Genomic DNA, 15552 nt, shown 5'->3' on the forward strand with positions numbered 1-15552 from the left:
AGTAGTTGTGTTATTGTAGGGTCATTGCCTTACAATATAAAGCACCTTGAGGCAGCTGTTGTTATGATTTGGTGCTATATGAATAAAACTGAACTGAAATTGAACGGAAATAGTGGATCTGTAAAAAATGCTATCCGAACTGGAAACTGAGAGCATTAAAACCTGTACTGCAGTACTACAGCCAACACATTTGAAAAAGTGCAACTTTTACTTTGAAAGAAAATGGTCTCCGTTTCCAGTTTGCATCGCATTTTTCACAGTTTCACAACCACTTGGAGAGTACTTGGGGAATGTTTGCAGAAAAGTGGGTAACTTCCGTTTGCTAGTGCCCAAAGCAATCACAGTGAGGTTTTTAAACCATCTTTGCAACCAATTTCACCTTGAAACTCCCGACAACCACTTGCCAACCAGACTGGGAGTACAGATTTGTGGTTGCCAGGGGATCACTGACTGGTCTCTAGGCCTGTCTGACTGGGGCCTGATCACTTGATAGTGTCACACGTCCAAAACAGCAGTCATAGTTATTGTTGTGTGGTTAGCAGTCATGTGACTGAACAGAAATTACCCCTTTATTCCAGTCTTTGTAGTAAGCTAAGCTAACGGGTTGGTGTCTGGAAATCAATACTTTGCAGAGGGGTGTTAATCTCCTCATCTCCGCGCTGGCAGGAAAGCAAACAGTATTTTACATAATGTTTCTGGTAACATGTGCATCTTCTGCCCTGTTTAATTTGAGCAGAATGTTTTGTGAGGAACATTGAAAAGAACAGGACGGAAAGAGAGAAATTCCAGAGAGAAACATAAGCCAAGCTGCTTGGTGCCAAACACACACATGCGAACACACAAAACTTCTTGTGCTCGCTGCCTGTAGCACAGAGACAGGCAGTGATACCATCTTGCTTACAGAAATTGCATCAACACTTCTCTAGCTTTTTGCATGCTATCTTTCTTACCATCCTTCATATCTCAGAGGGAATATACCTTACACTCAATCTGTCAGCACCATAGTTCTCCCTGAGCACCAGCTGAATGTCTAATTACAGAGATGAGGAGCGGGTTGGGTAGGTGTTCTTCTCGGGTGACATTTGCTCTGAGGACAGCAGCGACAGACAGACTTCTGTCTTTGGTGGGAGATTCTTTGGCTTCCCTGAAAGCACCGTCTCTGTGACTGGGAGCTCTGTTTTCTGCAACAAGTCGTCGAATAGTGTCACTCCAGGGCTTCCCAAATTCCACAGGTTGACAGATTCGAAAGACCTCTGGAAATCAAGGTCAGAGGACGCGGTGAACTCTGCAGCTAACATGCCCTAACAGGTCGTCTGCCTGCCAGCTAGAGTGTCTGAGTGCGCTGAAGTTGGTCTTCAAATTTATCTATCTTTTGGCACGCATGAAAAGTGTGATGCCAGGAACAAGATTTTTCTTGCTATGGTGTAGCTGTGGGCTACAAAGCTCAACACCAGACACTTATTATGATATGAAAATGAACACTTATATTCTGTGACTAAGTCGGTAGAGGAGAAACAGTAATCAGGAATGGTGATTCATGGAAGTGAATGTTAAGTCTTCATGTCACAACAGAGCTACACTAAAGATATTACAGTGGGGAGAGTGTTATGGAAAGAAACAGAAAGAGTTTTTCTAATAAAGGGAATTTCCCATTCCCTCCAAAACGACATATATAAACTATATGTCCAGTGAGACTTATATAATTTCCCCCATGCAACAAACAGAATGCTCACATATTTAATACTAAGTCATATAATTACATGTATAACAAAAACTTAAAGTAGGCTGCTTTTATTGGCGATTTATATACAGTTATGCTTGGCAGCTCACGTGCACTCACCATGGGCATGAAGTTTGAAGACCAGACTTTAAAAAAGTGGTGACACATCAGAATAACTGGTACTGACATGTTATTTTTTAAACTGATGATCTTGAAATCTGCAGTTGTTTAGAAATGGCTCAGCGAGACCTTCCAAGCACGTGTAAATCTACAGCTCTCCTTCTTATGTCTTCACTGAGGTCCTTGGACTTTCCCATTGTTCTGAGTTTTGGTTGATACAATGAGTGCTGTCAAACAAATCCTTTTTCATGCTGGCAAAGAGAAGCTATCAGTTGTGTTCAATCATGATCACCAATGAGACTCTAACAGGACAAGTTTAGAGATATTGTAGAACCTTCTGCACCACTTAAAAGATTTAAATTATTGTATGTATGTGACCCTGTGTGAATGAGACACAATCTAAAATAAACGTAAACTTATGCACACATTGTTTTTTAGAGTCATTAAAAAAGCCCTGTAAAAAGCCCCAAATTACCATGACATTCACGCCCACAATGAGTGCATGCAAATGTCTGACCAGAACTGAAAGCCTTAGGAGATTTACAATATGTACTGTCGCCAATATACTGCTTGCTCAAAGGGAGTTGTTTGATTTTTGGGGTTTTTGCTCTATTATTGTATTACAATATGAAGCACCTTGAGGCAACTGTTGTTGTGATTTGGTGTTATTTAGCTAAAATTGAATGAAATTGAATTGAACCGAAACTTTCTTGCTTTAAATTGAAATTTGTGGGCAGCCTGAGGAACATTCAGTAGAAAGATGATTTGTGATTTGACATTTATCATGTAAAACTTTTCATGTATTTTTTAAAAGAAGGAAAACTTTATAAACCGTTTAAAACCAGTACCATTCAGCACCATTCAGTCAAAAAGTCCGTTTAACTTTGTCTTATGATTAAACCTGTAAAACTACAGCGCGTGCTGCCCCTCGGCACCCTGGCAGGCGGGAAGTTGAGGGGCACTAGGACCGCGAGGCCGGCCGGTGCATGAAGAGAAAACACTTGTTTTCAGGCTCGAGGTTTTATTTGTGGCGCTCAGGCTGAGCAGAGCAGGTTTCACGGCACGCCCCGAGACTCGCTCCACACCTGGAGCTGCATGTGCACGCGCTGTAAAAGAGCCTATGAGATTTACCTGTCGGAGGTGGGAGAAAGTAGCTAACCTGTCAGCGCAGAGGTGGAGGACAACCTGGGGAAATGATCCCGAAGGAGTCGTCTGATGGGGAGGAGAACTTGACTGGGATGTAAACACGGACTATCGATCTGTAATCAGGAGGTAATAATGGGAGGCTTGGCTGAGAACTGCTGCTGTGTCTCTACTGGGACACATAAAGCGCTAAACTCGAGTTACATTCACATTTACGAATTATTTTTGTACGTGAACAATTTCCTGAATGAGGTGGTTGAAAGATTTTCTAAGAAGTTTTTTAAGCAAACTTTGAGCTACGGTCCATCTCACTGCAGCATATGATCTATATGGACTAGATCAGATGCTGATCGGGAAGTTTTCTGCAGGGTTTTAGATACTTGCCTTGGATGATTGTAGATATTTAAACTGTTCTAAATGACTTGTTGACCTATAATCAGCTAAACAAGTCTCTCACGAATGATAACCAGACATTTCAGGAACAAGGTAAAAGCTGAAATCAGTTTTTGGCAAGGTGATTTTTATATATGCTTTAAAAAATCTCATTGAGATTAAAAATCTTCTTTTCTGGAAAGACCTGGGGTCAGCAGAAAGGGCAACAAATATGATATAACAGCTCTATAAATATATTTTAAGTGTAAAAAAAGGAAATGGATTGTTTGTAATGTAGGACACAGCCATTTCTTTATCTTATCCTAACTGCTTACCAAAATAAGTAAAAACAAATCCAAACATCAGGACTCACTTCCTGTAAGGGCTAGACTTTGATATGCGATACAAAAACTGTTTGCACTTGGTCTGCTCAAAGACACACCATGATCTCAGGTTACTGCAGTGGCCACAAAGCCACACCTTTCCCACCATCTTTCCTCCAGATTAATGTGTCTTTTCCCGTGTTTTCATCTTTATTTATTTTCTATCAAAATAGTTCTCTAAAACATTCAACATTAAACAAAAGGCTGTGAAAAGACAACTATTTCATTTATTTTACACCCTAAAACGTGGATTACACGTCTTCCCAGGCTGTTACCACTTTGAATGTCCTCACAGCTGCCATGGAAGGATATTTGTACTTTCCCAGCTTACAGGATCCCTTTGCTGCAGCTCTACCTCCGTTACAGTGCTTTATGGGGCAGCTCATAGGTGTGTGGACAGGCCCCACCCTGTCTTTAGTTAGGAGTAATGCTCTGTTCTGCTGCCCTGCCTGGACTTGTAGCCTTTTCACTTTTTTTACACACCTGCTCTCTTCGTGCCATGAGTGCCTGGGGATCCACAGTCTTTAAAGGGGATCAAGTGTCTGCTTATCCCTGCTAATCTGCCCTGAAAGCCCGAAAGCCTTGTGTACGCTGTAACATAGTTAATGTTTAATGAAAAATACCTCCTTACATCCGAGTGCCTTTAAAAACTCTCAAGTTTGTTAAAGAAGTTTAACAAACGTGAGTTTTTTAGAGCTTTTTTTTCTGACTCTTTCACTGACTTTTCTTTGTAATTTGTCATACATTAAACCACGTCTCTGCTTCCACTGGGCTGAAATCCCATTTTCCTGGTAATCTATATTGAAGGAACAAGAGGTTCATTGTTGCCTCTCCACACCACATGAAGTTCAGGCCTGCGTTGCAACATAAAACTTTCTAAGCTGACCTCACTTGTGGTGTGATTTACAATCAATAATCATCTGAAAACAAGTGCAGATTTATGAAGGGATTAGAGTTTGTGTATTTCTGGGGCATCTTGTTTGGGAATGTTTTCCACATTTGTCGTTCCTGTCAAACGTGCAGGAATCCATGCGATCTCAGAGATGCCTGATCATTTTCTGTGTCCTTTCAGTGTTTTCCATCACCACGATGACGCCGTCTGGGAGCTCCCTCCTGACTCACCTGTTTCTTCAGCTCCCCCTCACCTTCTCTCTCCTCCACCCTCCTCCAGCCCACGTCCCCACGCTGGTCCCTCACGCTCCGACGCCTCTCGCCCGCTCCCGCTTCAGTGCTTACGCTCAGCTGGATTTCACCACTCACTGCAACGCAAGTTGCTTCCACAGAGGAGAGCAGGAAGAGCAGCTCATGGAGAAACTGGCATTCGAGACCCTGTACGCCGACGGCTCGCGCACTCTCACCACGGTAGATGTGGAGGATGACGCAGAGTCAGGAGGAGCTCACCCTTCGCCCTGGAGAGTGAAGCCCAGGCGTGTGAGACGGCAGATCTATGGAGCGGATGGCCGCTTTAACATACAAGGTGACAACTTCCTGTTGGATTACCCCTTTTCCACAGCTGTGCGGATCTCCACCGGCTGCACCGGCGTTCTCGTGTCTCAGCGGCACGTCCTTACAGCTGCACACTGTGTGCATGATGGGAAGGATTATGTCAATGGGGCGCGAAGGCTCAGGGTGGGCTTCCTGATCCCTCCATCTATCAACGGCACAAAAACACACTTCACTTCTGCCAAGAAGCCTCTGGTCCACTGGGTGCGGGTGAGACGCACCCGTGTGCCAAAGGGCTGGATCCAGGGTCCTCAGGAGGTTAGCATGGAGTTCGATTATGCCCTGCTGGAGCTGCGTTGGCCTCACCGTCGTCCCTTCATGCGTCTCTCTGTGGCTCCGTCCTCTGACGATCTGGCAGGCCATCGTATCCACTTCTCCGGTTTCGACAGCGACAGGCCCGGGCAGCTCGTGTACAGGTTTTGTCCCGTGGAAGAAGAGTCCAATGACCTGATATATCAGCACTGCGATGCCCGACCTGGAGCCAGTGGCTCTGGAGTATACGGCCGAGTGTGGGACAACAACTTAGAGCGCTGGGAAAGGAAGGTCATCGGCATCTTCTCTGGACACCAGTGGCTGGAGATAGATGGCGAGAACCGGGATTACAATGTGGCCGTGCGCATCACTCCTTTAAAGTTCGCTCAGATCTGTTACTGGGTTCATGGAAACCGGCTAGACTGTGTCCAGGACTGAGAAAGACCAAAGGCAGGAGGTTTAAAGCAGAGCATGAAAAACACAATAAAGCTCAAAATGACTTTAAAAAAACACACACAGGGTCAAATATCTGATCCATTTCAACACTGAGTTATTTCTCTCCTGTCTTTAATTTGCTCCCTGTAACCTCTGGGCCTATTAAATAAACCAGCCTGTGAGATCATCAGAACGGCATCTTTTAATATGTTTTCACTCGCAGTCAGATTAATAAGTCAGTGTTTCCACAGCATTAACAGAAGCCACTTTTAACAAGAGGGGGAAAAAACACTGTAACTCATGTGTGTGTCAGTAGCTGCACATTATTTTCCTACTGTGGACAAATGTAATCCACCAAGGCTGTATTTGCATCTTTCCTGCTCTGGCTTTGGGGACTTGGTTTTTGGTATCTTGAGAGCAGAGACCGTTTGCTGTTCTTGGTCCGGACTGGAAACACAGAGTTTTGACTTTATTTTATTTTTAAAAAAATGCTTGGTATATTTTAATAAACAGAGATTTATAACTGTGTGTGTCCATAGTCTTGACTCTGGTTCAGGAGTGGTGCTGTGCTGCCCTCCTGTGGTCATAACACCTGCTGCCGCTGTGGAGGAGTGATGATCCAGTTAGAGGAGTCTGCAGAACTGCAGAACAGAAGAGGCCGTGCCTCAAGCGGAGGCTCAAACCTGTCTGACGGGCTTTGCAAAATGAAGGCGGTGTGCATTTTGGACGGTTCTCATACCAAAGCACTCTATACTACAAACCACATTCACTCACACATTTATTTGTTTTAGTCTATGCTTTCAAGCACTTTCTAACTATCATTCTTTTGCACTGGGTTCAGTGTCTTACCCAAAGCTGGAGATCGAGAAACTCAACATGTGATCGGTAGGGGACCGACTACTCCACTCTACAATGAACCATTAAAGACAGAAAATTGTGGTTTTTAAAGTCAATAATCCATAAAAGTTGCTGCTTTTCTTTTTTTTTAATTGTGGGGCAGAGTTTAGGTAATGAGCTGCCAGTTATTATGGCAGCATTTCTTCGTAATGTGCAAAAACTGAGACGTCTTACTCTTATTAAGATATCTCAGGCTAGGTGGGTGTCAGTAGTTCACATTTAGATGTTCAGATGTGAACATTTTCAAAATCTACTTAAAATTTGTTACGCTTAAATAAAGACAAGCAATTTTTTTCATTTGTTTTTTTTTTTTAAGGGTTATTAAGAGATAGTTTCGCAGACTGATCCTGATTAAGACAATTTCGGCTATACGTGGCCCAGGAACTAAAAAAAGATCGGCACTCCTTGTTTTAGGCTGAGGAATCCAACACAGGAGTGTCAACATGTGACCTGGATGGCTATGCAAACTAAAGACATTAGTGTTAAATTACATGATTTTATTGTATTTATTTTATGATCCGGCTCATTTTAAGGTAAACTGAGCTGTCTACCTGGCTCAGAAACTGCAGTCCAAATTCCAGGTTAGGACACTGTAAAATGCAAATAAAAACAGAACGGTTAACAAATCTCATAAAGCCATATTTTATTTACAATAAAAAGGCTGGGCTAAATTGTGAAGACTTTTGAATATTTCATTATCTACAGTACATATTATCATCCACAGATTAAGAGAATCTGAAGATATCTGTGCGCACAAGGAACAAGGCTGAAAATGAATATTGCATGCCTGTGATGTTCGGGGACTGAGGCAGCGCTGCTTTAAAAACACCCACGATTCTGTCATGGAAATCACTGCACAGGCTCAGGAGCACTTCCAGAAATTATTGTTTGTTAAAAAAGTTCACTGTTTAGTCCACAAATTTAGCTTAAAGCTCCATCATGCAAAGATGAAGCAATGGAAGCATACATTGCTTCATCTTTGCATGATGGAGCTTCATTGAAAGCTTGCATATTTCAGCAAGACATTGCTAAATCACATACTGCTTCTATTACAACAGTATGGCTTCACAGCTGTAGAGTCCGGGTGCTGAACTGACCTGCAGCCCAGACTTGGGAGTGGCTGAAGCTCAGGAGGTAGAGCAGATCATCTGTTAATTGGCAGGTTGCCATTTTGATACCTGCTTTGAGTAGAAACGTGCTATGCAAGAACCAGTCATTCTACCGCCAACGGGAAACATTTGGAGACTCCATGAGACAAAATAAATGAGAGGCTGATGATCAGCTGGAATCTTTCCTGTGTTCTTTTGTGAATAAATTTTGTGTTTAGGATTTGGATCATTGCATTATGTGTTTGTTTTTTCATTTTGATTTTACAGCATGCCCTCAGTGGGTTTATTTTGGTATTCACCGACTGTCGTTTGCTGGCAATATGTCAGTAAAGATTTTCAACATGAATATTTCATCAAGAAATATTGTTCAGTACATTAACTGAACATAGGACACTTTCATGCAAAATGATATAGATTTTCTTGGACTGGACATGCAGGTTGTGCTTTAAATACTGGTCCCCCATGACCATGTAGCTACTAAAAATAATTCTGTGTCACACATCATCAAAAAGCCAAAACACTGTTGAGAGTAAACAAACTCAAGAGCAGCACGTGTCAGTAGTTTAGTGCTTTTTATTAGAGATAAGGAGACGATACAAAACATCCACCATTCAGTATTCAGTCTAAACTCTGACCACTGGTCTTTCATATACACATCGCTCCCCATCAGACCTTCATAACACCAAAGTTTTTAAGTTGAGGAAATCCTGGTTTTAACGAGTACAAGGAATGTCTGTTCACTACATCAAATGTCATGTTTTTTTCTCACCCGGAACTGGAAATATAAAGGAATTGCTCAAGTTTTGGAACCTTTCAAAAACAAAAAAAAGAACAATGGAATAACAAAACAAAGAAAAAAAATTATATATATTTAACCGTGTTCCCCCAGAGTGTTTTTATACAGCTCCTGCAATCAAATGAATTAGTTCATTACTACACCTACTCAACTATACACACTTACAAAACTTAACTAGAAGTTTGGCAAAAAAAACAAAACAAAACAAAAAAACAAAAAAAAACGTAGTTGGAACAATTATCTGTCAGGATTCAGTGGTTGGGAAACTAGAAGGTTTGCTGACCGTCTCTTTCTCTGCAGTCAGTCAAATGGAACCTGGAAAGAATGAAACCCTGTCCTTAAACACGAACTGTGTGTATTTAAGTTTTAATCATCGTCATCATTTTCCTTCTTCAGTTGTATCTTAATGTTTTCCTTTGTGTTTTGTTCATAATCTTTACGTTGCATGAACTGGAATGACAGTCTGATTCGTTGTTGTTTTATTTTTGTTGTTGTCGTTTTTTAAAACTGTCACTTGACCCCAAAAACCCACCCATGATATCCCTCCCCGAGAGTCCCACGAATTGATGCTGGTTCTGCTTTTGCCCTTCTCCACACCACACTGGAATGAACAGCTAAACCCGACAGATGTGTCTGAAAGGCTTTAATCGAAGCCGGAGAAGAGGGGGAGGGATATTTATAAAGGAGCTCCTTCCAGACTGACTACCGATGAGCCACCGAGCTTTTCTGCCAGAGTGTGCCGGTCTTTAAGATCTTCAAAACCGTTCACCTGCCATTCGTGCTTAATACCTGCAAAATAGACAGGCAGAGTTATGCATCAAGGGGGGAAAAAACTCAGCAGGTGAGCTCATTTGATGAATGTACACTGACAAACAAGTTTAACAGGAGAAAATATTCACTCATCCTACAAACAATGCCTGACATTTGGAAGCGTTTCAAATCCACTTCATTTTAATACAAAATTACTTAAATAACAAACAAACAAACAAACAAACAAACAAACAAACAAAAACCTAAGGTGGACAGACACACAAAGTCCCAAATGAGCTCTTAAAGAACTCATAGTATCATATTATCCCAATACAGCAGTCCGCTCTCAGACTGCAGCCTTACTTGTGGTTCCTGAGTTTCTAAAAAGTAAAATGGGAGCCAGATTCTTCAGCTATTAGACTCCTCTCTCAGTTGGGTTCAGGGGACAAACACTCCTCTCTGCTCACAAGATCAAGCATTAAACTTTCCTTTTGATGGTTAGAGCTGTATCAGCGGACCCTGAACCACTCTCACTTACACTGCTATAGACTCAGACTGCTGATGAACTTCCCATGATGCACTGAGCCCTATTAGATGCCACTACAGCATGCCATTAATTCTTGTCTTTTCTCTCTCCTGTAGCTTGGCCCTGTTAGTTTCTCGTGTTTTCTGCTCCTCTTTTCATTTTCTTCTTTCGTCTTCATGTCAACCATCACCAAGCATTTGCTCATAGGGCAGTGGTTCTTAAACATTTTATGGCTTGCAAAAAAACAACAAACAAAGCTCCTTCTTGTGTCACAAATCTTGTTTTTAACCTTAATAAAATACTGGGACCATGATGAGTTTAAAATCATATAAAAGCTGGGTGCGACACCATCAGCAAACTTATTGATCAAAAGAAACACTTCAAGTCATGTTTCACTTTATGATCGTCTCTGGCTGACTGCAGCCCGGCAGGGGGTACCTCTTTATGGAAGTGCACTGTGAAAATGACCCTCTGTTCCCTCAATCTGAGACCTCAGTAAACACATCCCAGATGACTTTACAGACTTGACCACTAATTTCATATGTTAATTAATAAAACATGCAACTTGTGATCATTATTAGAATCAGAAAGCTCGTTGGCTAATAAAATGACAATCATAAGTCTTGTGCAGTGCTGGGTTTCACAGTTATATCCACCCTCACTAAACACCACAATTGCAACAGCGTCTCTACTCACCAAAAATCTTATTTTCATCTTTAAGCTCACATGTGGCCACATTTAAAGGATCCACCCATCGCATCTATGAGCAACAACATCCAATACATAATTTCCCTATGGATCAATAAAGTATTGTGATACTGGGGACTGAGGGCTCGTCACTTATAATACTGACATTATTAAAACAATATTAAAACAATTAACTCAAAGATGCATTCATCCTTTGTGAGCTGAGGGCGACAGCAGAGTCAGGTGATACCCTCTGTTGTGTTGTCTCGAGAGCGTTTACATAATTCAGGTTTGAGTGTGGTTCAAGATCAAGTGTGAATACTTGTTTCTGATGATTCTCTGATCACAACCAGACACTCACCTTCAAATTTCCTCTTGATGGCATCTTTTGAGCTGGCATAGATCATCTTACTCTTCAAGGGAGCGCTATCTGGAGCCCTGTGACGTAAGGAAAACAATTTAACTCTAATGTCAATTTAATGAAGCTCAAAAACTTTTAAATGTGTAATAACGGTTGCTTTCACCAGAAGATAAAGACGAGGTCCTCCTTCTTTGTTTCTTTGGTCTCGTAGGTGGCGTCATACAGAGCATAGCGGCAATCGTTTGGGGGCAGCATCTTCACAAAGTGCTGGTATGGGTCCTGCACGGTGGTTCCCAAGTCGCCCACGAGGATCTCTTTGCCGTCGTCCAGAACAATGTTCTTCAGGTCCTTGCTCAGGCAGAACAGGATGGCCTTCTTCCTCTTCTTCTTCTCGTCCTCATTTGGCTGAGCCTTACGCACCTTCATGTCATTGAAGACCGTGATGACTTCATCTGTGACTTTCACACCGGAGGCCTAAGGATCGAACCATGTGTTAATACAGAGTCTCATATATCAAAATCACAACAGCTGCCCTAAAACAACTCTTGAAAATTCAAGTAATTCCCTAACATGCCTGAATAGCTTCAGTACAGTATATAACTCATAATTCACAAAATACGGAGAACAATACAAAATTAAGAACAAAATGTTATTAATGTGAACTGACTAATGCTTCTACTCATCAACAAGTCTGCAAAAGATGCCTTTAACTTTTCAAATGTGAGTATTATCCACATAATAAAAGATCGATGCAGCCACTGATGTCATCCACTAGTTTATGAAGGCTTGTTATGAAGCCTTGAACTAAGAGTCTCTGCCATCACCATCTTTTGAAACCAGATGCGAAAAGCAAGAGGCGGATCTGACAGAGAAACAGGTTATCCAGGATATTACCTCATTAGGAAAGTTGTGATAACAATGTTTTACCAAACTAACTAATACTAAAAACTAAAAAGCCATTTCCTCTAAATTTGTTTTTCATTTTGTTTAGTGTTCCAAGTTCATATACATCACTTGAGGTAGCTTTAATGTTTTTTTAAAGTATACTTTTTATTTCAATTGTTTACAATGAATTAAAAAACTTTTTGATCATTCAGAACATAAACCAAACACTAGATAGTTTACACAAATATGTTATTCAGACTGGAAAAACATCCAACAGAGAAAGTTCAAAAAAGGTTCCGAAACCTGTTTCCTCGCCCATCACTGGAATAATTATTAATTTGTTTGTCTGACTCTGCACGAGTTTCTTCAAAAAAACAATGCCATGAACATTTTGGCATGTAAAACACCCACGTTCATTTTTATTACAATTGTGTCCTCCCTGATACAAACCAAGCAGAAATGGCTTCAGGTCTGCTGGAATTTCTTTTCTTCAAAAAAAAAACCCTGGAATTTTTCAGCACCTCTGCATTTACTATAAAAGGTGATGGTATATTTTTACAGTAACTGTTTAACTTGGCAGGAGATGCACAGGAACTGAATGTATTTTACGCTTGAGTCAAACAAAAGGGTGGGTTTTTGTCATTTTCTATAGTCACTGCTTCGTCAACGCGAGGCTGTGGTCTTCAACAGGCCGAACGTGACAACTACAGTAAATACAGACATCGTTAGGCTGAAGAATGGCCTGAGAGGGTGGCATGTGACCATCACACAGAGAGAGAGAGCAGGAACACTCCCAGTGACTGATGAAAAGGCTTGAACGCACAAAAGATGTGGTGATTACCAGATGTGGGCTGGATAAAACAAAACTGAATATTTTCACGAGTTTCAATTAAATAAACACTGATGATTTTGTCATAAAAACACAATTTCCTCAATAATATATAACAAGGGAATAGTGAAAACAAAACGGCAAACTGTGGCCAGTCTAGACTGTCCAAAGTCCACACTGAACATAAAAAAACCCTGTAAGTTCAGCTAACAGGTGTGTCTACACTTCTGTGACTATGACTGGACGAGCAGTTATAAAACATTACCCAGCTTCGGCCTTTCTCCACGCAACAGGCATCTCTGCTATAAAGATGACCACGTGGGTGAGGGTGTGGTCAGGATTTGAGCATTTCAGCGTCGCCCTTAGTCATGAACAATGAAGCTTCTGTTGAAATGTATAATACAGGCTACCCAAGTTCACTGTCACAATCATGTCTTCTGACTCTGTTTAAGGCCCCTTACAGGAAAGGAAAAAAAAAAAAAAAAACAGATCCCCCAAGCAATGGGGGAGAAAAAAAAAAGACAATGAAAAGGAAATAATGGGGCAGGAAACATGGAAAACTGGGGGAGCAGCCCGGGGCAGACATTGTATGTTTGCTCAGGGCGTTAAAGGCCTGTAAGATAATGAGAATTCCAGAGTAATAATTAACCAGTGAGCAGCCCTACTTAATAAAGTAAGACTGGTACTGCACCATTTCTCCGTGCCTTTGCAGTTTGGTCAAGTTCACACACTATTTTGCACATGAGAAAGCACAGTCATCTCACTGCATTCTTCCTCGAAGGAAGGGATAAGGACTACAACCACCAAACATGGCCTGCAACTGTTAAATAATAATAAAAAGAGATGGTACTAGTTTTTTTTTTTTTTGTGGAACCGTTATGACTGCGCTCAGACCCAGCTCTAATCTTATCTAATGATAATCACTGACGCCAAGGTTCAACTGAATCAGTACAAAGGAGTCACAGTCCAAGTCTTCCTTATCAGGATTACAGGCCTCTCACCTTTATGCTGCAGGACAATTTCACTGGAAGACCACGGCAGGCTTATGTCTAGACTCTCGGGGTGATTTAGTGCACGTCTGTGAGGATAGCGAGGAAAATGGCGATAGTACTTAGATAAACATTATTTTTCCCTTTGGGGGCGGTGGGGGAAAACTATCCCTGCTTCTCTAGTGTTTCACATATGAATGAATGAATGAATAGACATCTATTTATTTTCCCCCCGACCCGCGTGAGTAAACAGCTGTATGAATTAGATGCGCAGCGCAAAATAAAAGATGCGCAGCGCCGAACGTGAAGACACAGCGGCCCCGCTAGCTTCTAGTAAGCGGCCCCTAACGCTGCCAAATTGGTGTTTCATAACGGTAATAATCCGGTCAAAGATGCGGTTCCTCCCTGAAGAAACGGAGTAAAGCTACGGGGGGGCAGTTGCGATAGGTCCAATCTAATCGCTGAGACATAAAAAATAAAAAAAATACAGCCCCAAACAAAATGGTCTTTGCACCAAATTCAGGGTGGGGCCATGAATGCAGCACACGCACATGTGAACGCTAGCTTGCTATATAAGGCAAAACTGCTCTAAAAGGGACCGGTCGTCTGTCAAATCGCACATTTATTCTCACGGCGTCCCTCCACCACAATCATGCGGTTTGTGCTTTTGCCCTCACTGTGGGATAATATAATAATAATGCTTTACGAATGCACCTGCACTTAAAACAACAGCGTCAGTATGGGAGCCGTGTACAGACAAAGAAGAAAATTTCAGCTAGCGCCAAAATGGGTGTCATTTCTGGCTGCACTGTAACGCAGCTACTCCGGCTAACAATACAGCTAGCCGGGCAGCCCCGGAGGCACGGGTGCTGCTGCACCTGCCAGCGCCGCAGCCCTGTGATGCGGGAACACGGGCGAGCACAGGTGAAATAACTGAAACATGATGCAGTGGAAACACCGGAGCAGTGTCATGGCAACGGTGCGGACGTTAACTCAGACAGGGGCCCCTTGATAAAGCGGCTTTTTGTCGGCGAAACACTTGGGAGATGAACGAAATGGCGCCAGTGGCTTTTACTTAAAAAAAAAAAAATCGTTAGTGATTAACCTAGTCTGTTATCTCCATCGTGTGAAAATTGCCGCTCGGAAAGTTCACTGAATGCGAACACTGAAAGACTACACTGCGTTACGGCATTATTAGCCATCCAGTTTCCTAGTCAGCTCCCCAGCCTAGCCAAGCGCTAGCACAGGCTCCTGCGGCATACAGCCGGCTCGAGTGACGCTAAAACACTTACAAATTAAACCCAGTTAAAATTCCCCGCGGGCTTAAACTGAGTCATTATTAGGCAGAAAAGCCATCGAGAATGCATAAAAAACACAAAAGTACGAAAAGGCTGTGTTAAACCTACCATAGCTGTAGCTCTGGATTCGTCTGCGTCTCGTAGAAATTGAAAAGGCGATTGAATCGTCGCTCTTGCTCACAAACACTGGATGCGAAGCGTGAACGCGCCCTTAAGCGCGGCCCCGGTTAGACCAAAGTGCACGAGCGGGAGTGAATGTCTGTTAACCGCGGTAGTCCGGCTGTTGTGCCTACTGGTCAATAACAAACATGACGATAACACAGAGAGGGCCTCGAATCTAATCCACGCAAAATGAAACCAGGCACTAAGTGGCGCCTGGTTTAATTGTCAACTCATTTTTAAATATATAATATTTTTAAATATATAATATGTATCGTTTCACAATTTTCCCATTGCCATCTGATATATGTATATTTCATTAGGGTGGTGGCGGCAAG

At 42.1% G+C, this 15552-nt stretch overlaps 2 protein-coding genes across 3 annotated transcripts; one reads left to right on the plus strand and one right to left on the minus strand.

The window, feature by feature from the left end:
• The first annotated feature begins 999 nt into the window (after positions 1 to 999).
• On the plus strand, positions 1000 to 6445 carry prss23 (serine protease 23). Of its 2 annotated transcripts, none has more exons than XM_085431937.1 (2): positions 1000 to 1265; positions 4811 to 6445. In XM_085431937.1, the coding sequence occupies exon 2, from the start codon at positions 4828 to 4830 to the stop codon at positions 5929 to 5931; it is 1104 nt and encodes a 367-aa protein (XP_085288063.1). In that variant the 5' UTR covers positions 1000 to 1265; positions 4811 to 4827; the 3' UTR covers positions 5932 to 6445. The 2 variants fall into 2 exon arrangements, with proteins under 2 accessions (XP_085288063.1, XP_085288054.1); XM_085431928.1 differs by lacking the exon at positions 1000 to 1265 and adding an exon at positions 2866 to 3112.
• Positions 6446 to 8489: 2044 nt separating this feature from the next.
• Positions 8490 to 15304, minus strand: cfl1 (cofilin 1). Its single transcript, XM_085431971.1, has 4 exons — positions 15164 to 15304; positions 11218 to 11528; positions 11055 to 11131; positions 8490 to 9519 (listed from the first exon to the last, which is right to left on the minus strand). Exons 1-4 carry the CDS (start codon positions 15164 to 15166, stop codon positions 9407 to 9409), a joined length of 504 nt encoding a protein of 167 aa, XP_085288097.1. The 5' UTR covers positions 15167 to 15304; the 3' UTR covers positions 8490 to 9406.
• Between the last annotated feature and the right edge of the window lie 248 nt (positions 15305 to 15552).

Source organism: Copadichromis virginalis, linkage group LG2 (assembly GCF_057382275.1).
Source record: "Copadichromis virginalis isolate Kocher_CV1m ecotype Utaka linkage group LG2, C_Virginalis_male_GT1.1, whole genome shotgun sequence".
Taxonomy (NCBI): Eukaryota; Metazoa; Chordata; class Actinopteri; order Cichliformes; family Cichlidae; genus Copadichromis; species Copadichromis virginalis.

What these genes read in the sequence shown, in the direction of transcription:
- prss23 (XM_085431937.1), top strand. Translation starts at nt 4,828, where the DNA reads ATGACGCCGTCTGGGAGCTCCCTCCTGACTCACCTGTTTCTTCAGCTC.
- cfl1 (XM_085431971.1), bottom strand. An exon ending in GACCTCGTCTTTATCTTCTG is followed by an intron (nt 11,132 to 11,217) that starts GTGAAAGCAACC and finishes CTTACGTCACAG; the next exon opens with GGCTCCAGATAGCGCTCCCT. An exon ending in CATCAAGAGGAAATTTGAAG is followed by an intron (nt 9,520 to 11,054) that starts GTGAGTGTCTGG and finishes TCTATTTTGCAG; the next exon opens with GTATTAAGCACGAATGGCAG.